General features: G+C 35.4%; 2 protein-coding genes across 2 annotated transcripts; one reads left to right on the top strand and one right to left on the bottom strand.

Moving 5' to 3' along the window:
- Positions 1-889: 889 nt before the first annotated feature.
- On the bottom strand, positions 890-6,880 carry vsig10 (V-set and immunoglobulin domain containing 10). The gene is made up of 9 exons (XM_016290675.1): positions 6,586-6,880; positions 5,942-6,243; positions 5,568-5,571; positions 5,338-5,427; positions 2,953-3,234; positions 2,222-2,335; positions 2,126-2,138; positions 1,707-1,849; positions 890-1,341 (listed from the first exon to the last, which is right to left on the bottom strand). Exons 1-9 carry the CDS (start codon positions 6,659-6,661, stop codon positions 1,256-1,258), a joined length of 1,110 nt encoding a protein of 369 aa, XP_016146161.1. The 5' UTR covers positions 6,662-6,880; the 3' UTR covers positions 890-1,255.
- Positions 6,881-8,681: 1,801 nt separating this feature from the next.
- Positions 8,682-23,015, top strand: LOC107599159 (uncharacterized). Its single transcript, XM_016290674.1, has 12 exons — positions 8,682-8,831; positions 9,946-10,057; positions 10,605-10,698; positions 13,522-13,576; positions 14,871-14,877; positions 16,976-17,201; positions 17,501-17,599; positions 19,311-19,456; positions 19,565-19,736; positions 19,829-19,941; positions 21,076-21,163; positions 22,652-23,015. The coding sequence occupies exons 1-12, from the start codon at positions 8,717-8,719 to the stop codon at positions 22,703-22,705; spliced, it is 1,281 nt and encodes a 426-aa protein (XP_016146160.1). The 5' UTR covers positions 8,682-8,716; the 3' UTR covers positions 22,706-23,015.
- Positions 23,016-23,426: the final 411 nt, after the last annotated feature.

Genomic DNA, 23,426 nt, shown 5'->3' with positions numbered 1-23,426 from the left:
CGACTTTATTCAACAATTCGTCTCCTCCGCATCACCCTGGTGCCATTTTGGAGAATATCCGCTGGACGTAAACAACATATGCTATTTCCTACGTTGTTGTGATTTGATCTGAACGGAAACAGCGTATCCGTGTGACGCAGCTGACACAGAACAGCATACGTTGTATACTCATCCAAAAGAGATTCTCCGCATATTGATAGAAGCCTCCTGATGCACGAAAATTATATGCAATATTAGAATGTTTGAGGGACTAGGCGAGACTAGACACAGTCCTCGCAGGGCTCTAAAACAAAAACGAAAATTCAAAAGCCAAATCCCTGACATTTTGGGCGATTTAGAAATCCCGGCCAGTGTTCTGAAAAAATAATGCTACCTATCAGATTATGCTACCAACACTGTATTTATCCTACTGTAAGGGTGGGTTTAGGGTTGGGGTAGGTGTACAAAAGCCTCACACCTTATATCACGATGGAAGCTAAATCTGATAGGTAGGCCTAGCACTTTTCGCTATCAAATTATGCTACCATCTGTTTTAATGGGAGGTAGCAAAATCTGACAGGGTAGCACAAATCGTCAGAACACCCCATTTTTTAAGGTCCAAAAAGAGGACGTATGGTCACCCTAATGTTAGTATTTGTTGTACTGCCTTCAGTTTAGGCTTAAATTTTAAGCTGTTTAACTACACACACACATATATATATACACACACACATATATGGACAATATCACTACTGTATTACAAGAAATCACCATTGAGAAAATGAAAATTGCAAAACACACAAGTTAGTAAAATGTCTGGATGTTTTACAGTAATGAGAATAGAAGGGAAATCTGAAATGAAAATTAATTCACAATGCAAAGAAATTGCAATGGTACAAAATAGGCTTCATATAATTACGTTTTTTTTTATTATTATTTTGCCACGAAATATGACCCAGACATATTTTGTTGAGATTCACCCATACAATATTACAGAAAGCATCATTCAAACCAGTTCAAGTAACAATAACATTTCGTAACAGTTCACTGACATACTGTAGTATGGTGTAGTAAAAGTTTTAATTTCATGAATTGAGACCAGTATGTTAAAAACTAATACTGAAAATAAAAACAGGGCCTCTCTAAAATGAGTTTAAGACCTTTAGACTTTACACAGATTGCTGGAATATTATACAAGGAAAATATCACACAAACAAATAATTTAGCAGAGTTTACCATTTGGAAGAATTGATTTTCTGTACATTTAAACTGATTACTAACAGTCTGCTATCTGTTGTACTGGTTCTGGATGCGTTTGATCGTTATGTTGTACTGTACGGTCTGCATTATCTTCATGATCACCTGTAAAATAAACACACACTTGTTTCAGCAAATCCGAAAGTACAGAAAACCCACAATTTATCATCAATACCAAATACTAAATATTTCAGAGCGGAGCATAACTACAGAAAATATATTCAATACAGAATTATTTTGATAATTATTTGAATTTGATACATACTGTATTTACACACAAAAAAAAAACATTTCCAAAGTTTTCAACTGAATATCAAAAGAGTCGTTTTTCAAACTTGCCTTACTTTTATTTGCTCAAGTTTAATTTCATCATGATATAACATTTCCCAGTTCCCAATTCTTTCAAAACAAACTCCTTTTGATACCATATCACAAATGTCTAAACAATATTCGGGACACCGCTGACTTACTGGATGGTATTCTGTGAATCTCTACAAGTGTGGTTGCGTGTCCGTTTGTCAGCGGAGGGAGTTGTGGAACAGTATCATGGAAAATTACCTCTTCATCTGAATCCACTAAACTCAGTATATCCCCTCTGTCATCATCTAAATGACTAGAAAGAAAATGTTACAAAGCCTCAGCTTCACACATCCTTGCCAGCGCATGTTATAGTATGTATGAAGACAATAAACACATATTTTAGAATAATGCTGACATATTACTACACTCTAAAAAATGCTGGGTTGTTTCAACCCAATGTTGGGTCAAATATGGACTAACCCAACAGTTGGGTTAGTCCATATTTGACCCAACATTGGGTCGAAACAACCCAGCATTTTTTAGAGTGCATGATTATTAATGCATTTTAATGTTTTGTGGTCATACTTACCTAAATCCTAAACCTGAAAAATAAAAATAAACATTTATACAAAGAATCCTTACGAAAAGAGTTTTATTTAGGCACTCAGTATGCAAAAATACTTACCAATACAAATTCTATCCCGCTTTGAATATATCGTTACACCGACAGTGATACCGATCATCATTATCAAAACGGAAACAAAGACACCAACCACGGCCCCTTTATTGTCTGCAGAAGCTGAGAACAAAGATTAAACGTTGTCATATTGCACACAGTCTGAAATTTATTTTATCACAAAGGGAAGAAGTTCACGTGGAGGGTGTTGTGTAATACTTTTGCAAAGGGAGAGGTATTACAGAGCAATGTCAGAAACATCTTGTCTGATCACATTCATGCACAGGTGTCATAGCTTTAGCATCACTACACTCTAAAAAAATGCTGGGTTAAATATAACCCAGCGCTGGGTCAAAACAACCCAATTGCTGGGTTTGTCCCTATTTTACCCAGCACTGGGTTGTATTTAACCCAGCATTTTTTAGAGTGTAGTATTTGAAGTATCTCCAGATCTGACCTGTGATGTATTTTTTAAAACATGCATCTCATTCTTAAACAACGGAAATCATAAGATTACTTGAATGCAAATAAAAAAAGTTAAAACTCAAGAATTAAATATTCAGACATATTACCGTCTTGTGACAGTGTGAAAAATAGGAATGGTCTAAAAATAGGTTTCATTATCTATTTTGAATTTGAGTACAAAATGTGATCTGGACATGTTTTAACTAGGAATAAAAGAATTCTTGTTATATTAAAAAAATAATAAGTATGGAGAAACATTCAAGTTTCTAACTTACTCTTCACAGTAAGATACACTTCCAGTTCTTTTGGACCAAGAGGGTTTATACTGTAGCAGTAGTAGATCCCTTCATCTTCCTTAGTTACATTGATTATAGTGAGATTGTAGTTGGGGTTATTATCAGACACAATATATTTGGAGGTGGTGTTGATGGTTTTGTTGTCCTTTCGCATCCAGACAGTCTTTGCCGGTGGCAGAGATTCGGTCTCAGTACAGCTGAGGGTGATATTGCTGCCCACCAAAGCGGTTACCATGGGATCTCCTAAGGGATACGGCATCTCTGGAAGACACATTAAATATAATGGTTTCAATTTAGTAAATTTAGCCAGAGATGCAGTGGAAGATGAAGGCAAGCAAAAACTCAAGCTGTAATATTCTGGGAGTGTTTAAAGATCAAAACTCAAAAGAACTGCACATATAGTGGCTGATTTGAAAGTGAAAGTGACCTGACATGTGGCCAAGTATGGTTACCCATACTTGGAATTAGTGCTCTGCGTTTAACCCATCCTAAGTGCACACACACAGCAGTGAACACACACACACCGTGAACACACACCCGGAGCAGTGGGCAGCCATTTATGCTGCGGCACCCGGGGAGCAGTTGGGGGTTCGGTGCCTTGCTCAAGGGCACACAACGTGTGCCCTTGCTCAAGGGCACCTCAGTCGTGGTATTGAAGGTGGAAGAGAGCGCTGTACATTCACTCCCCCCACCTACAATCCCTGCCAATACGAGACTCGAACCCACAACCTTTGGCCTATGAGTCTAACCATTAGGCCAAGACTTCCCAACTTGAAAGAAGTTTCATCGATTTTTTTGGAGACACACGTAACCCTGGCCCAAACTCACAACATTGGTTATGTTGGCCCACTCAAAGAAAATAAAGTTTCATTTGTGCTACTAAAAAGCTAATTTAAGCAAAAACTGGACTGATAGTTTAGATTAGAAAAATGTGATTACAAAAAACGGTGGGGTCGGTAAGACTTTTATAATGTTTTTGAAAGAAGTCTTTTATGCTCACCAATGCTGCCTTTGATAAAAAAATACAGTAAAACAGAAATATTATTACATTTTCAATTAACTGAGTTCTATTTAAATATTTTAAAATGTAATTTATTCCTGTGTTGACAAAGCTGAATTTTTAGTATCATCATTACTCCAGTCTTCAGTGTCACATGATCCTTCAGAAATCATTTTAATATGCTGATTTGCAGCTGAAGAAACATTTATTATTATTAGGGATGTAATGATTAACCGCGAGCCGGTTGAAAATCGATTGAGATGCTAAACAAATCGTGATTCAATTAGGGGTAGGAGTTTATATGGATGTATGTCTGAGGGGAACTTACTGTCTATAGAAAAATTTAGATGGTATTTTTTCTTTTCATCTTGCCATAAGTGCAGCGCTGCTTTGTTTTCAGCGGAAACCAAGGAAATGCTTTAAGCGCCACCTGCTGGCGGAGAGTGAATCTGCGTCTCGTACAGCTCGTCAGCTGTTTCGGTTTCATGCAGATATTTTTTATGTATAGTTTCACAAAACTGAAGTCAAATCATTCTGTTTTTGCTTCAGATTTCGAAATTATACAATCTAATTTAGATTACAAACTGCTCATGTTGCATGTATGCAGCATCTTTGTTTGGATCATGATTCAAATGTGTTTGCCTCTAATTTTAAATGAAAAAGAGCACAGACGAAGCCTTATTTTGTTTATACAAAGATATTTATTTTATTTGTGTTACTTATTTATTTGATTTGGGACTTGTTTTAAAATTTCAATTTATTATTGTTATTTACTTTACATTATATTTAAATTTTGTTATTTAGCAGACTAAACAAATGAGGACAACAGAAGCAATCAAAACCAACAAAAGAGCAATAATATGCAAGTGTTATATTAGTATATTATTATAGTGTTATATTTCAATTTCACAAAAAACGTGCAGCATTTTGTTCAAGCAATAATAAAAGGACACATTTGATTTATCATTTTTTTTCTTAAATCTCATTTTGTTAAAAAAAAATCGAATCATGAAATCAAAATCGTGAATCGAATCGTGACTTGAGTGAATCATTACATCCCTAATTATTAATAATGTTGAAAGAAATTGTGCTGCCTAATATATTTTTGTGGAAAATGTGATACCCTTTTTCTGGATTATTTGATTAATAAAAAGTCATTTTAAAAACAGAATTTATTTTAAATGTACATTTCTGGTAACATGATAAATGTCTTTACTGTCAATTGCTGAAATAAAAAAATCATTACACTGAGAAAGGTAAAACAACACGGAAGGTAAATCTCATTAAAACATGTCTATCACATTTTGCATAAAATCAAAGGAACAAAATCAAAACTGTAGTCCTATAGAAAAAATGGGTCTTACTGAGCTTAAAGGAGCAGGAATTCTCCTCTCCAGTCACATGATGTCCAATACACTTCACTTCCTCTCCACTATGCAATATAAACCACAAAGCTGAATTTTCAGCATCATTACGCCAGTCTTCAGTGTCACATGACCCTTCATGAATCATGCTGATTTGCTGCTCAAGAAACATTTCTGATTATTATCAGTGGTGTTGTACCCGCTCCATAATTTCCTGGTAAATGTGATACATTCCTTTGATGAATAGAAGGTTTACAAAAAGCATTTATTTGAAATGGATTTTTCTTTACGATCACTAGCAAGAGTCCTCGCTAAAGAAAAATATTCGTTTTATTTCAAAAATCTTCCTGACCCCAAACTTTAAAAAAAATGTTAAGAGGAACTACATTGTAATTGTAATTGTTGTGTTCGGTTAGTCGTTATGCATAGTGTCTATCCTACTCATCTAAGTCACATGGTGGCGGTTTTTCTAGCTTCATGCATTGCAGTTAAACCAGAAAAACCTGTTTGAAGTCGGACTCCCGATCTCACAGAAACCAGAGACATCTATTGCATATCAAAGCTTTCCATTGTCGCTTTAGCATGATTTAGATATCCATAGCACCATACCGGCAACTCGAAGCAGGATGTTTGAGAGAGTTTGCCATGAGCTGCCATCCTTTGTTTGGGATTCACATTCATATTGGCCTTCATCTATATACTGAAGGCCACTGATCCAAAGAGAGCCATTGTTTGAAATGGAAAGATGCTCTGATGGCTTCGAGGGGTTTTGGGTTGCAACAACAGCCCCATTTTTCTTCCAGCGATATAGAAGTGAAGACGCATTAACTGGCTGGTCCAGACACTGTAGTGTAGTATTCTCAGCCTTCTCTCCAGTAACATACCGCTGCACCTGCTCCTCTGAAACTACAGGAAGAAGGACAGAGCAATGTGGTTTAAAGCAGTACTGTGATCACTTACAAACATGCAGCAAAAGTAGTGTGGGAATACCATGTTTTTTGAATACGGTGCAATTGTAACACCTTGGTACTAGATCTTGTCAATATCATTCTGTACAATGGTTTCACTTACAAAAAAAGTACTATGGTACGTCCAAGGGGTTTGAACATGCACCATGGTATTTTTGAAAATTCCCATGTAAACACTATAGCAAATGACTTTGTAGTATCTATATACAATACATAAGAATAGCTCAGCATAATAGCTCATATAAAAGTGAAACCAGAATAGATTTTCCTGTCAACTCACCTGTTTGATGGGACAGAAGAAGCAGATGTAGAGCTATTGCCGATATGATCATTTTAGGATTGTAAGGATATCCCATCAGATTATGGGATCAAATATTTTCCTTGGCAAATTCGTTTGCTTCCTTTTGTTTCCCGGCAAACGCATCAAACCATTTTCTATGAATTAAATAAATAACCGGAAATTATTCCGATAAAATCGCGACCGTTCGAAACTCGCTTTGGGCTTCGAATCTTGTATATTTTGTGTCACGCTTGATTCATGTCCATCTTCAACCTGTTTACTTTCTTTCTTTCCCGGAAACTTTGAAATTGCTGTTTGACCACACCCTTCACCTGCGCTCTTAAAGAGACACACACCGCATTTAACGCACGCTTGCACGGTGCTCGAGTCTGACTCGAGTCTGACAGGTTGATCAAGCTCGCAACGTTAAGACTGGGGGTTCAGACCTGTATTTTACTATGCATATTATCCCTGAAAGCATCCCTCATATCCAATTTCCATTGCTTACTGTGGAAATTATGGAGGGCCAAATGACTCAAAATTAAACCATTATCTATCTATCTATCTATCTATCTATCTATCTATCTATCTATCTATCTATCTATCTATCTATCTATCTATCTATCTATCGATCTATCGATCTATCGATCTGTCTATCTATCTATCTATCTATCTATCTATCTATCTATCTATCTATCGATCGATCTATCGATCTGTCTATCTATCTATCTATCGATCTGTCTATCTATCTATCTATCTATCTATCTATCTATCTATCTATCTATCTATCTATCTATCTATCGATCTATCGATCTGTCTATCTATCTAAATAGCTTTAAATAATCTTTTGTGGGTATTTTCAGTCTAATTAATTTTGCGATTACTTAGATTAATTAATCGACACATTATGTAATTAATTAGATTAAAAATTGTAATCGACTTGATATATTTATATATGTATTTAATTATGTATTTAACGATTTATTTCTATATTTCAAAAAATGTATTAAATGATTTAATTTTGAGTAATTTAGCCCTCCATAGGAAATACATACCTTAGTTACTATGTAAATACATACTTTTTGTGGTTACACCTTCATAATCATGACATGACATCTACATAATCATGACATGACACATGTCATGAATATGAAGGTTTTTATGCATGTTTATGACAACTGTCATTAAGTGTCATTCACTCAGTTATGTAATTTTTAGTGCAAAGATGACATTGTTTTAGATGTCTTTGTTATGGGCTATGGTTAGGGGTAAGGCTAGGGGTAGGGTTAGGTCAAATAATGTCATATTTGCATTAAAAATGACATAACTGAGCAAATGACATTTAATAACAGTTGTCATAAACATGCATAAAACCTTCATATTCATGACATGTGTCATGTCATGATTATGTAGATGTCATGTCAGTCTTATGCACACCCCTTCAAGTAAAGTGTTACCCTTTTTTTACTTACAGTTGCATAAACAGTACATAAATGCACACATCTGTACATAAACCTACTGATCTTGATGTTTATTTTATTTTTTTATTTGAATGAATGAATGAATAAATAAATAAATACTATGTATATCAAGTAGTTCAATGCATTAAAGTATAGTACACATGTGCAAAATGTAACTTCAGTAATAGTTCATGTAAACACAGTAATAAACAAACATATGAGTGACTGTATTTTACTGTGGCCAATATTTGTAATAATTTTAAAATAATTTAAATACGTTTTAAATAATAAAAAATTATAATTTATAATTATATTTTTACATGACTTGTCCATTAGTTTTTTCGTATGTGAGAAGCCAAAGGCAAATGTTTCCACACTAATGGATAAAAAGTATCTAGTATTTATTGTTTTCATTTTATATTATATTGTTATTGTTTTGTTATGTTATGCTAATTGTTTATAAGGCCTACTAATATTTAGCATTCGCTTGGTCAAGTCTGTTCATGTGAAGGCGTTCCATTCCCTGTTGGAACCTGGTTGGAACGTTTCAACTTTTACCTCCACTAGAGAGTGCCAAAGCTTTACATTTCTGAGGTCTCGACATGTGTGCGACACTGTTTTGGTTCCCCCGCTTTTGGTGCCGGTGAAAATCAGTCCTCCAGACTTTCAACATGTCAGGCTGTAAGAAGCCGCGAGCTGTTGCAAACCCGCTGGAATCGACCATTACATCTCCGAGTGAAAGAATACTGAAAGAATGCCACACTTTATATATCGACAACGACAACGGTAAATAAAAACACATGTTGCTATTTGTCCGTTTGTGATCTAAAACATTATGAAACATTGTATGGTAACGTTACAAATCAGCTGGAAAGTTCAATTATCAAGCGTCCGACATATATAACGATGCTGTTAATTATATTTACACTAGTCACTCAATTCGTGTTATTGACTGTGTCTAAAAAAAATTACCTAGACCACTGAATCTCAACCTTTTGGCGTACCGGACCCCAGTCCAATTCAGAACCATCCCCAAGGACCCCCAGAATAAAATTTTCTCCTCTATGTATCATTTGTGTCTTTGTGTATAACAAAGTATAATTCAAGTTAGTTGACTTGTCCAGTATTTGGACATCAGCTATAATGGATTTTTCTTTAGTGGGAACATGTCATGTCAAAATATACAACATTTATACAAAAATCCATACTTTATACGGACCCCCTAGCCTTACGTCAAGGACCATTAGGGGTCCACGGACCCCTGGTTGAGAAACACTGACCTAGACAGTTTTAGACTTCATATGATATGGCAACATTACTATGTAGGCAGCTCACAGTGATTTGAGACACAGTTATGTTGACCAGTTGTCTCTGCATGTCACACTACTGTAGTCTATGCGTCAGTACAGAATATATACAGCAGGTATAGTACAGTATATGAAGAGTTCATTTGCAAAAACGGATAACTCAACAATTCTCAAAAATCACGTTTTTCCATTGTGCATTCCAATTAATCTCTGCAGTTGGGTTATTTCGATTAGGTTAAAAAATAACTAAAAATGACAGCTAAATAGCACAATAAAACACAATAAAAACACGATTGCATAATAAAAAAAACATGATTTTTGAACATTTCAAAACATGGGAGTTATCTGTTTTTACAAATAAACTCTTCATATGTAACTCCGCGATTATACAATATGAAATGTCCTTTACAGGGCCAGCAACATACAATTATACAAAAATATTCAGGTGCAAATTGCACGTTTGTATGCACATTTACTGTATAATACAGTAGCATCAAAGTACCATAGTATTATCTTCTTTGAATTGTTGCTGGAAAGCAATAAGGCATCATGTACTGATAATAAAGCTCCTTTTGTCTTGGTGTTTTTGACAGGATTGGTGAAAATTGCAGAGAGTTTGGGAGTGAGGCTGTTACCGCCACGGAAAAAGATTATAGTTATGATTATGGGAAACCATTCTGCTGGAAAAAGCTCTTTTATTAACTGGTAATCACACCTCTCACATCAAAAACACCTTGCATCCCTAACTGATTTCATAGAATCAGATCTGGAGATAAAGATTATACAGACTGATGAGAATAATAAGAATGATGTTTTCTTTTCCTGATTTTGTTGTTCTGTACCAACATCTTATCCTCTTATCCTTTTTGACTCCAAGGCCCCCTTTTGTGATTATGAATTTGAAAGATTATGAATAAGGACAAGGATTTAAAAAAAAAAAAAGTTTTACTCATAATTTCTACCCGATAAAATATTTTAGAGATTGACATAACTACAAAAAATATATACATTCATTATTGGCATTTTAAGATTTCATTAAGTTACATGATTTTTCAGGTCTAGAAATCATAAAATGAATTAAAATTAAAATCATTTTAAGTCATTTTGTGGCCCCCTGGTTGCAAACCACTGCATTCGACCATAGTTAAAAAAAATAGTTTAAAAAATGAGTAAAAAGTATGATTACAAACAAGGATACACTTTGTATATGAATATGAGGATAAAAATGATTAAAATCAAATCTGTCTTTCAGGTATGTGGAGGAGCACATACAGAAGACAGGTGTTGCCATTGAGACACAAGGCTTCACATTTATAACAAGTGGAAGAAAACGAGAGTCACTAACAGTAAGTACATTTATGTGCACACCAGAAAGCAGATTATTGTGAGAAAGCTGCTTAAAGGGATAGTTCACCCAAAAATGAAAATGTGATGTTTATCTGCTTACCCCCAGGGCATCCAAGATGTAGGTGACTTTGTTTCTTCAGTAGAACACAAACGAAGATTTTTAACTCAAACCGTATTATAATGGAAGTGAATGGGAATCATGGACCATTGACACTATTATCTACAATCTCAATTAGGAGTGTCAATGGTCCTTTTGAGAGATAGGTGGCGGTAATGCACTTATAAGTCTGCAATCCGCCGTAAAGCAAGAAGACGACGATGTGTCACACGCCGGCTGTCGAGAATGCACTCAGGACATTTCAGACATTGCGGTGCATCAGAGGTAAAAAAACCTATATAAATACTGTTCAGTTTCTTGCACAGACCGATCGTTTCATGTCTTTACACATCAATGTATCGTCACGAGCCGCAGGGTTTAATTTGGTTTTGTTTGTGTATGTTTTTTTTTACTCTCAAAGCCGTGATTCCCATTCACTTCCATTATATGACTGACAGACTGCAACGGTTTGAGTTAAAAATCTTTGTTTGTGTTCTACTGGAGAAACAAAGTCACCTACATCTTGGATACCCTGAGGGTAAGCAGATAAACATCACATTTTCTTTTTTGGGTGAACTATCCCTTTAAGGCGAACAGTTTACACTCTTGTATATGGTGCAAGGCAAATGGTTTTTATGTTTGATTTTGTTGGTACATTGATTACATTTTAGTATGCATATTCATCTGTTTCAGTCAAATGACTTTTTCCGTAATAAATTGTACAGAATTCAAGTTAGCATAGACCCTACTTTAGCTAACGTTATATTCATTTAATGCACAGTCCATCTCCAAATACCAGCGGAGGAGTGCAGGTAATGCATATTATCAGAGGTATACAAAGATGAATAGTGTATTCATGTGTTTTTATATTTACTGCCATTATTTTGACCTTCTGATGGTCATAAATATGGTGGATGAGTGGAAAAGTCACGTGACAGAAACAGATGAGAAGTGAAAGTGCATTTGTGAGTGCTGTTAATTATGGGGCAATTAATAACGACTCATGGGTCACATGTTGACCAGCAGGGGTTTTCTCTGGGTGTCATTCAATAAAAAGAGCTGCAAAGAGATCAATCACATGAAAGCACATTAGCTTAACCTGTTTTAATGAATTTCTGAAGCAACCCTTATTTGAATTTTTCAAGGACACCTTTTCCTGATCTCAGGATGGCTGTGAAAACCAGCTTTAGTGTTTATACAGAGACATAACTTTTAAAGAAGAGACTATGAACTGTTTGTTTGCTTTCAGCGACCAATAAGAATGTTGTAGGCTCAGATTCATTTAATAACTTTTTCAGTTTAAATCCGTTTCACAGAAAATCTGCATGTTTCCTCCTAAAATCAGAGCAGAAAATGTGAAAAAAATGACATTACCCGGTCCTTTCTCCACATTATTCCGTTCTCACTCAACTTTTCTCCTTAATGGCACAAGTCCAGAAAAAGCATTCTTGTGAGCAGATACAGAAGGAATCTCTGGAATTTTTTCTGCTGATTGAGGAGGAAATTCTTCTGAATTAATTTGAATACAGTCAAATGTGCCAGTAAAATACTGCTTGGATTAAGGCAGCATAAATTAGATCTACAGAAACAAAGATATCTTTAATAGACAGCAATTTGATTAAACAGAGAGAAAATATTGACTGTTTTTCTAAGAAAATAAATGAGTAATCTTACTTATAGTAACTTTATTGTATAATTATTATACTAATTATATTATATATTATACTATACTAATTATAATATAGTATAATAACTTTATAATAACTTTTTTGATGCTTTTTCTCAGCAAGGATGCATTAAATTGATCAAAAGTGACAGAAACTTTGTCTTCTATTGTTGTATTGTTCTAAAAAATATATATATTTTGAATTATGTTATAAAAATATATATAAGTAAATGCTGTTCTTTATAACTTTCTATTCATCAAAGAATTATGAAAAACAAAGTCCATCATAGTTTCCATAAAAATATTATGTAGCACCACATTTGAAAATATATTCCAATAGAAAACAGTTATTTTAAATAATAATATTTCACAATATTACTTTTTTGATTAAATAAATGCAGACTTGGTGAGCATAAGAGATTGTTCCATAAAAAGTTTTAAAAGGTCTGGAAATATCCAAAAGCCAAAGATTTCAACATGAATTCAAGCATTTATCATTAGGTTATTTTTCAAAGTCAAATTATCTGAGCTATGTCTACATGCAGAATGCAAAAAGGGATGCAAAAGTATTTAAGAGGAAATGCTTTGGCCAAAAGACAACCTGGACAAAACGACTAAAAAGGCAAAATTGTACATGCGTGCATGTGGCGAAAGAGCAGACCATATCACAGCTTAGTCAGTCGCTCCTTCTGGAAGCAAAGGGGTTTTCTTAAAGACACAGCGTCTTTTTTCCTTAACATATAGGGCTCTCCCTCTCTCTCTTTCCTTCACTGTCTCGTGAAGACCTCAACGTGAGTAATGCAATTACAGTGAAGGAGTGATGTGAAAGGATTATCAGCTCTTTACAGGAAGAGCCTTCCAGCAGAACAGGAAGAGAGCTGCAGCGTGGCCGAGAGTGTCACACCATCACCCAGCCTGCAGAGAGAAAGAGAGAGGAAAGAGAGGAAGAGCAGGGAGCCTCCCTACAGCGGGGCCTGGCTTCTGACTTCACACCACATTCTCCTCTTTAAATGTGTCTGATCTTTCCTTAATCAACATGTTTGCTTCTTTTCCTCACAGGGAAATGCAACATTACACCTTTACCCACATTTCAGACCTCTGCTGGAGTTCAAAGGTAGGAAATTTTAATAGAAGATTGATATGTAACTTTTAGTATGCTGTCAAAAGAATATATATATATATATATATATATAATAGATTAATATATGTTAGAACGTAGAATCTGTTCTATTTATTAATGTCTCAGTCCCTTTAAAATATGTTAGTGTGCTATATTATATATATTATGAATATGATTCATATATTTCAGAACCTTTGATTTTTAGTTTGTTTTTACCTTTGTTAATTACCTTTTTATTATTTAACTTTCCATTTTTTCATTGCAATTCATTTTTGTAGTTTTGCACAACATTTTTCTGTGCATATATGAACTATTCATGTTTGCCTATCAGATATGAATATTTCTTCTGTGCCATGCATATCGACTGAGAGTAAATGACGACTTCTAGGCGTTGTTGATTAGTGTCACATAGTAGCACACTAAAAAAGGGAATTTTCTATTGACTATTATGCGTGATATTAAACAGCCAAACTAGTTTTTAGTGCTGTTTTTCTCATTTATTACTTAGAAATTAGACTTGGTTTGAGGGAAATGTGTAGACGAGGCAGTAGCATCTATAGCTATGACTAACACCTCACACTGAGTCATGCAAGCGTATGTACAGCCAGCGCAGTATCCGCCTGAGTGCGTGAAACATAGCAACACATCTCATTCACATGCACCTCAATAAACTCCTTCTGGCTCTGCTGACTTAACACTTTTCGCTGTGTATTTATGTAACTGTTAAAACGAGAGTCCAGCTGGTGTCACAGCTAGACTGTATCGGAGTGATGGGTCTTCGTTGGTGTAGGTGAGTGGTCTTTGGGTGTGTCAGAGGGCATCATTACCGCACAATGATCGTACAGTATTCCTTCAGTGGGCAGTGTGGGTTCACCCGGTGCAGAGAACCAGAATGAGTCATTCACATTGACAACGGTGCAGCATCAGTGGGGTAGATGTCTTCCCACATTACTGCTACAGAGAACGTACAATTGATAGTCAACAACAGGAACAAATATGAAATGAACAATAAAAATAGCATTTTGTATAGCCATTGCATATTACAAAACTTCAAGTCAGAGTCAAAACCTGACAAAATCATGACATGCATTCTTAAAACATACTATTTAAACAGTAAAACATGCATGCATCTTTTTTATTGTAAGTATAAACCATCATTTTCTGAATTTCATTCTACTTTGTTTACTCAAATTTATGAGCATGAACGTATTGCAGTTGTCTTCTATGTTCCTGGGAATGTCTATAATGTGTCTCATTGAAGGTTTTAAACGTCTGTGTTGGTCTTCAGGATGTGGGTTTGTGTAGGAAAGAATAATGAGATTCGCGATTGGTGCATTGTTTGGGTGTGGTTTTGGCTGGTTTGTCTTATCTCAATAACTTTGACACTATCATCATGACTCGGGTCTCTCCGCAGTGGTGCTGCTGTGCGGTTTGGAGATGACGCAGCACTTTCTTGACCTTTGACTTTTCCTCAGTGGACTAGATCCCTTAGTATCTCCTTCCACCTTTCAGCAGCAAAGTTGGACGCGTTTCTCCAGTTACCTTTTCACCTTTAAAAAGACTCAAAGATTTCTTAATAATCCCTGGTTATTGAGCCTATATCACATGCACATGACTACATCTGATTTTAATTACATAGCATCTGTAGAATGAAATAACTACATGGATATGCTACTGTTCAAAAGTTTGAGGTCAGCAAGCTTTTTTTTATTTCGATTTTTTTATATACATTTATTCAGCCAGGATGAATTAAATTGATCACAATGAAGGCAGAAAAGACATGTAATGTTACAGAAATGCTGTTCTTTTGAACCTTCAATTCAATTCATCTGAAGAAAAAATGTATCAGTTTCCACAAAAATATTATTGAACACATCTGTTTTCAACATCGATTAATCATAATAAAAAAAAATATTTAAAAAAAAAAATATATATATATTTCTGGATCATGTGATACTGAAAATTAAGTTCACCTTTTAAAGTATATTCAAATAGACAACAGTTATTTTAAATTGTAATAATATTTTACAATATTACTGTATTTTTAATCAAGCAAATGCAGCCTTAGTGTGCATAAGACACTTTCAAAAATATTTACATAATTACATAAAATTTACAATATATTTATTTAGATATTTATTCAAACTCTTGATTGGTAGTGTATATGATGGTGATCAACAAAACAAAAATAATACATCTGATCATCCACGTTTATTTTATAGCGCCAAAGTAATTTTAGGAGAAATATCAAATCTTTCTCGATGAAACCTCTGAACAATAATGTTCAAAATCTGAGGATTTTCTGAAATGAGAAAGAGAGAGCAGTTAAGAGACAGAGAGAGATGGACAGACAGATTTGAGGGTGTGTTGGTGCACCTTTGTTGAATGTTGATGAGACAGAACAAGACGGGTTTGTGCGAGATCTTGCACAACTGCAGCCACTATCTGAAAGAGCTTCAGTGTGAACCGCAGATGTGTTGTGAAGGTAGCACAAACATTTGATGAGACCTGACATATAGTTACTATGCAGATTCAAGGTGTGATATTACTTTTCTAAACGATCTAACTGGTGGATGATAAAAACAATATTTGACTAAAAAACCACCCCCAAAAAAATGAGCAATTGCACATCAGCGTGCTAAAATCATTGTGAACATGTAAGCAACCATAAAGCAGGCATTGTGGCAATGACAGAAGCACCAATCGCTATCTTTAGAAAATGTAAAAATGTAGGTTTATTTTATTTACATGCTTTCAAAACTCTTAGCGTGTGAATATTGGCTGGCTGGCGTTGCTTCACAGTCGTTCTTCACTGGCTAGCTTTATGTGGCTCCACCTTAAAGCTGCCAGTTGAAGAGCTGTTGTGGGTGACAATAACAACAGACCACCAGAGGGGGCGTGGTCTAGAAAACTGTACGAGTCAATCAGAATTCATGAACATGTTTTATTAATCAGATGGGTTTTTCCCCCTAGAATTATACTTTTGAAACATCAGATTGTTGTTATAATGATGAATCTGCACTTAGGGTTGTGTTTCTAATACCAGCTTGAGACTTTAGTCTTTGCAACTTCAGGGATCTTATCTATGCACAATCAGCTTGTAACAACTCCAAAGAGAAAGGAAAACTTGAAATTGCATCATATGACCCCTTTAATAAATGCTATAATAGTATATAAATATTACTATACCAACACTGACAAAAATAATGCTGGATATACACATTTAATCATTTAAAATAAAATGTTCTAGAAAGTTGTTAAGACCATTTAAAATGATCAGGAGAATTTAAAATGTACAGTCTTTCTTGTCAGAGACAATGGACCAAAAACATATTGATGACTTTTGTAACAAGTAGCAAATCTAACTAAATTAAAGGATATTTTCTATTTTAGAAAAAGAAACCACACAAAGGTTAGAGTAACACTTTTCTTCACATTTGACCTATCTGTATTTTCAGGTGAGCAGGCGGACCTCATCTTTGTGTTTTTTGACCCGATGGGACAGGCATTGTGCAAGCGTACATTGAACATTGTTGAGAAGTTGAGTGAGAAGTGTGGAGACAAACTGCGCTTTTACCTGAGCAAAGCTGACGAGGTTGGACGAGAAACAGACAGACAGGTGTGTGTGTGCACCTCGACTGCCCTTAAAGTCAATATAAACGTACGAAAACATCTTACCTCAGTACACTGATATATTTCTGTCTGGACTTACAAATGTAATATGGTAATTCCAGTCTCGCTTCAATCTGTACTCCTGATCTTCTTGCCATAATAGTTTGTTCTCTGACAGGAAGCCAAACAGGTGCTATTACAAATCCAATCCTCTGGGGTTTCTCTGTCACTTTAAACCTATTTAGCATTAACCCATCTTAAGGTCAAATGTCTCAGTCGGTGTTGGTGTTGATTTTATTCCCACAGCGAGTGATGATGCAGATTGTCCAAGAGCTGTGCCGGAGACCTGGACTCAACAAATGTGGCTTCGAAATGCCCACGATATACATCCCCAACCCTCAAAAAGTAAGAGATGATGGTAGCAGATTGCTGTGCTGGTTAAATGTCCATGGTTTTCCTCCTAGAAGTGACATGAGTAATGGAAGCCTGCCCATGCTGCACTGCTGTGTCAGAGGAAATGGATTTATGTCTCTCTGCAGCATTTACATTAATTAGTTCGTTCTGTCAGCAGAGACACTTCTCTTAAAAGCCCAACTTAAAGGAGAAATGGACTGATGCTAATACGACATAAAAGATAAACTTGATTTCAGGCTGCTTTATAATGCACTACCGTTTAAAAAAATAAGAATTTTTTTAAATACTTTTATTTGCATGGACACAAATTAATCAAAATATACAGATGTTTATAATGTTACAAATATATTCAAATAAATGCTGTTGAACTTTCTATGCATCAGAAAATGTTGGTTTCCACAAAAATATTAAGCAGCAGAACTGTTTTCAACATTGATATTAGTAAAAAAAAAAAAAAAATTCTTGAGCACCAAATCAACATTTTTCATCTGCTAAAAATGCAGTTGTTCACGTCCTTAAAGGGTTAGTTCACCCAAAAATCATTAATTACTCACCCTCGTGTTGTTCCAAATCCGTAAGACCTTCGTTCATCTTCGGAACACAATTTAAGATATTTTTGATGAAATCTGAGGGTTCTCTGACCCTCCCATAGACCGCAAGGTAACTACCACGTTCAAGGTCCAGAAAAGTACCAAGATGATCGACAAAGTAGTCCGTGTGACATCAGTGGTTCAACTGTAAAGTTACGAAGCTACGAGAATACTTTTTTGTGCAAAGAAAACAAAAATAACGACTTTAATCAAAAATAACTGTGGCGGCGCCAGCTCTGACCCAGATCTGGCGTGTTGACGTCATTAAGCCAGATCTGGGTCATCGCCGCCACACGCTCGCGTCATGATACTGTCTCTGACCCTCCCATAGACAGCAAGGTAACTACCACGTTCAAGGTCCAGAAAAGTACCAAGATGATCGACAAAGTAGTCCGTGTGACATCAGTGGTTCAACTGTAAAGTTACGAAGCTACGAGAATACTTTTTTGCGCAAAGAAAACAAAAATAACGACTTTAATCAAAAATAACTGTGGCGGCACCGGCTCTGACCCAGATCTGGCGTGTTGACGTCATTAAGCCAGATCTGGGTCATCGCCGCCACACGCTCGCGTCATGATACTGACGTGAACGCGCGTCCTCAAGTGACGCAGTAGAGATGAAAATGTAGAATAAAGTCGTTATTTTTGTTTTCTTTGCGCAAAAAAGTATTCTCGTAGCTTCGTAACTTTACAGTTGAACCACTGATGTCACACGGACTACTTTGTCGATCATCTGGGTACTTTTCTGGACCTTGAACGTGGTAGTTACCTTGCTGTCTATGAAGGTTAGAGAGCCCTCAGATTTCATCAAAAATATCTTAAATTGTGTTCCGAAGATGAACGAAGGTCTTACTGGTTTCAAACAACACGAGGGGGAGTAATTAATGACAGAATTTTCATTTTTGGGTGAACTAACCCTTTATTTTATTTTTTTCAATGGCAATGCCAATATGCATATGCGGCTTTGTTGGTAATGACCATAAAATAATTCTTCATTCCATTAGTCCACTTTTTGCTTTACAATGTTATTAGATATGATACTACTACTATAGATAGTTGATGAAGTGAATATAAAATGATTTAAGTTTTGTTTTTGTGTGTTTGTGTGTGCAGCCCAGCAGATGCATCAACCAGATTGATGAGGTTTGTGAGACCATTGAGAAGAGCATAAACCAGGCAGTGCAAAAAACACTTGACCAGCTGGAGAAAGACTGTAACCTGATCATCTCTACCATCAACCATACACTGGAACAGGACCGGTACACATCCATCCATCCTCACTATATCACACCATCTGCTCTGCATCATGACTCTAGAGCTCATATATGTAATGTTTATCAGCTTTGCATGTATTTGTCTTCCCTCAGGATGAATGTGAGCAGTAATAAAAGCAATCGTTTTAATTCTTTCCTGTGTGGAGTTGGGGGAATCTTCCTTCCATCGCTCTTCATCCTCAGCTTCATCATCAGCACCTTCGCTCCAGAGGAACTGGACTCTCTTGTTGGAGAGGGATTGGCTAAAACGCTCTACTTTTCCACAGTATGTTCTTATTTTCATGTTTTCTGGAGATTAAGATCCAATCACAGGTGAATCTGTTTTATTTTGTCTGTGTACCTGTGTGTGTTTATTAGGGAATAGTTGTGTATCTGTGGGACTGGATTCCTGAAGATTGGCAGATAATGTTTGTGATCATCTTTGGTGCTCTGTGCTACTTTATGTTCTTCTTGGCCAAGTATTTTGCACGGTGAGGAAAATTGTCTCTAAATGTTTTGTTTTATTGTCACAAGGGGGCACCATAACTCTGACATTGTTTACTTTTTTTATTTATTTGACACTTTATCTTTTGGCTTTGGAAGAGCTATTTATTCAACAGTGTACAATGCAGTGTGTAATGTACACAGTGGAATAGCCAGATACTACAATCAAATAAAATAATTAATTAAAAATCAATATATAATAGAGTATATAGCATGAAATAAGATATCCCACAATGCAATGCACTTAACTTGACTTAACTTTTTCCAGTGCAACATATTAAGCTTTTTTTACATCATTTTCTCCACTTTCACAATGCAAACATACATTTGTACATACTGCAAATTTGTTCACAAGACAATACTCGCAGAATTCAATATGCATGTAATGAGGTCTAGTGACAAATATGATCATTTGCATTATGCTTACTATTTTACATACTATTTTGAAAGGTCAAGTTAGTGTCACCAAACAGAATGGCAAAATAATGACCTGCCTGCATCACACTGCATCTCCTTCATACTAATATGGTAGCACTTTAGATTCTGCATGAGCTTATTCTTGATCCCTTAACCTTCCGCAATACCTAAACATAACTACTATAAACAACTACTTTACTTGCTATCAACAGCAAGCAGAAAGCTTTTTATAACCTACACTCACTCAGGGATTTTACCAGAAAAGATTTTTGATTTTTCTATCAAATGTTAATTTAAAAAATCTTGTATAATTTTAACTGCGTTGTTTTTATTTTGTGTTTATTTTTGTAACTCTTGTATTATTCCAAGTCAATTTTTGCCATGAAGTTAGCTTTAGATGCTACTTCGATTACTACAACTACTACTGCTTACTATCAATAAGCAGCAAATTAGGAGTTTATTAAGGGAAGACGCTTAAAAACCTTAATCTAAAGTAGCATTAATATATATTAATATATGTCAAGATATACAGTATCTGAAAAATATATCAAGATTTGAATCTAATGCAGTCAATGAATGCTAGTGTTTAAACGTTCAGTATACTGTGCCACTTACTGTAATTCAATTCTTGAGCTGATTTCTATTTTTTAATGGTCACTTCATCAGTTTAACAGCAGCCCTCTCAATGCTCTGATCTCCTTCAGTCAGGGCAGTAAGACGCTGACTAAAAGAGAGAAGAAACAACTGGCAGAGTACAGTGACTACATCCAGGATATCGTCAAATCCAAGAAGGTACGACATACTTTAGGCATCATTGTGAATATCATAATTACACTGTTTCTTTAGCCATTCATTTTCCTAAAGATGTACATTAGTCTCACAATCCTTGCTTGTGTTGAAATTTACATTACTGTTCAAAAGTTTGGGGTCTTGAAGTTTTTACATGTATTTATTTATTTATATTCAGCAAGTATGCATTAAATTGATCAGTGTAGACATTTATAATGTAACAAAAGAATTATATTTCAAATAATTGCTGTGTTTTTTGTAACTTACTCATAGGATCTTGAAAAAAGTTTATCATGGTTTTCCAAAAAAACACTTTAAGCAGCAGAAACTGTTTTCAACATGAATAATAATATCAAATGTTTCTTGAGCAGCAAATCAGCATATTAGATTGATTTCTGAAGGATCATGTGACACTGAAGATTCAGCTATGCATGACAGGAATAAATTACATTTTAAAATAGAAAACAGTTATTTTTAAATTGTAACAATATTTCACAAAAATTCAGCTTTAGCGTTAGTTCTGGTAGGTCACGTGAGTCAAGCTTGCATGATTCTCAGCTGATCACATCTACCTATAGGAATACGACACATATCGCGGCATTCCTATATAAGCTCTATTCAGTATTATTCAGCAGCTTTTCAGCTTGCTACGGAGCAAATTACCCTCCTCCATCCCCAGCTCCACCTTTCGCCACAGTCAGGACTTAGCTTTCTGATATTCCTTGCTAATCAGACTCCTTTATCTTGAATAAAGTGTTACACTTAAATATCATTGAGTACATTAATGATATCTGCCTTGTTCTGTTCTGTTAACCTTGGGGGGGTTATTATTGCTGCTCTCCCTGCTCATTCATGACAGGCTGCATGGAAGGGCAGGGAGGTTTTTGCCCAGAACAGAACCATACCGCCAAACCAAACTTTATGCTAAGTATCTATCATTTTGACGATAGTGGTCCTGACAGAATGACTGTTTTAACTGCATATTTGATTGAATGCAGCCTTGATGAGCATAAGAGACTTCTTTCAAATACATGATAAAATCTTACCAACACCAAAAATTTGAACAGGAGTTTGTTTCGCTAGTGTTTAGAATTTAAACTGAAGTAGCAAAAATTGTGCGAAAGTGATTCATTACTTAATAAATTCTTTATTCATTTCTGTGAAATTGTTAGTTTAATCCCATCCACTGCTTATTTTCAATTTACAAATGTTAAAATGTTGTAAAAAATGATTATTAATATGACTTTTTATAACTGTTATACAATTTAATATAGTTTGTTCCTGTGTTAATTTAGAGTAAAACTAAAAACCATTAAACCAGAGCAGTTTAACCAGCTTGGCTTGACTTTGAGACCAGCTAACCACCTTAACCTCCATGTTGGTTTTTCAGCAGAGATGTGAGAGAACTGAAAACTGAACCTGCGTTTGAAATGTAAGCCTTTCAAAGGATTCCGTCTTCTAATCTTGTAATATTTGTCATCTTTATCTTAGCGGAAGCTGTATGAGGAGTATCTTCGCCAGTGTGCTGCAGAGTATGATTTCTGAAGGAAGCCTGCATGACAGCCATCGGTCACATCAGAGTCGTCGGAATAATTCATATGAAGCACATCCCACAGCAAAATCCCCCGAGTTAAATCAACTCTGCTCAGAGTACATATTGTCCCAATCTACAGAGTGTTAAAGTAACACTGAAGCCGAGTTAAAGTTAATGGGACAATTAAGCGATTAAGGAAGTAATGATTGAGCACTAGTAAAGAAAACCCACTGTTAACAATGTTGAACATGAACAACTACTGCTCAGGCTTTTAGACATGAAAACCTACCACACAATCCTCAACAGTGGTAACTCTGCTTCAGTGTTACTTTAGCACCCTGTAGATTGGGACAATGTGTACTCTGAGCAGAGTTGATTTAACTCGGGGGATGCATGTGTAAAACAATGATGTAGTTTCATATTTACATGAGTGAGAAGAATAACAAATCAGTGCCTTTTTGTTAAGTGTGAATAGTGTTGAACAAAATGTGATATACAAACATGACCTCAATATTATCTTACACCAGCTAGTTTTTCTATATGAGTGTGTATATAATGTAGCTTATTTATCCAATAAAGCTACATTATCACCATGTAATGACATAATTCTGAGACATTAGCCTGGTTTCTGTGGCCTTCTTTTGATCTCCAGGAGCACTGTGGGAGAAACCAAAGGTACCAAATTCAACCTCATATACTCTTTACACAGTGTTTATATTATTAAGACACATT

The sequence above is a fragment of the Sinocyclocheilus grahami genome, unplaced genomic scaffold (assembly GCF_001515645.1).
Source record: "Sinocyclocheilus grahami isolate Dianchi unplaced genomic scaffold, SAMN03320097.WGS_v1.1 scaffold261.1, whole genome shotgun sequence".
In the NCBI taxonomy this organism is placed as follows: Eukaryota; Metazoa; Chordata; class Actinopteri; order Cypriniformes; family Cyprinidae; genus Sinocyclocheilus; species Sinocyclocheilus grahami.
This window is presented reverse-complemented; position numbering and strand designations above follow the sequence as displayed.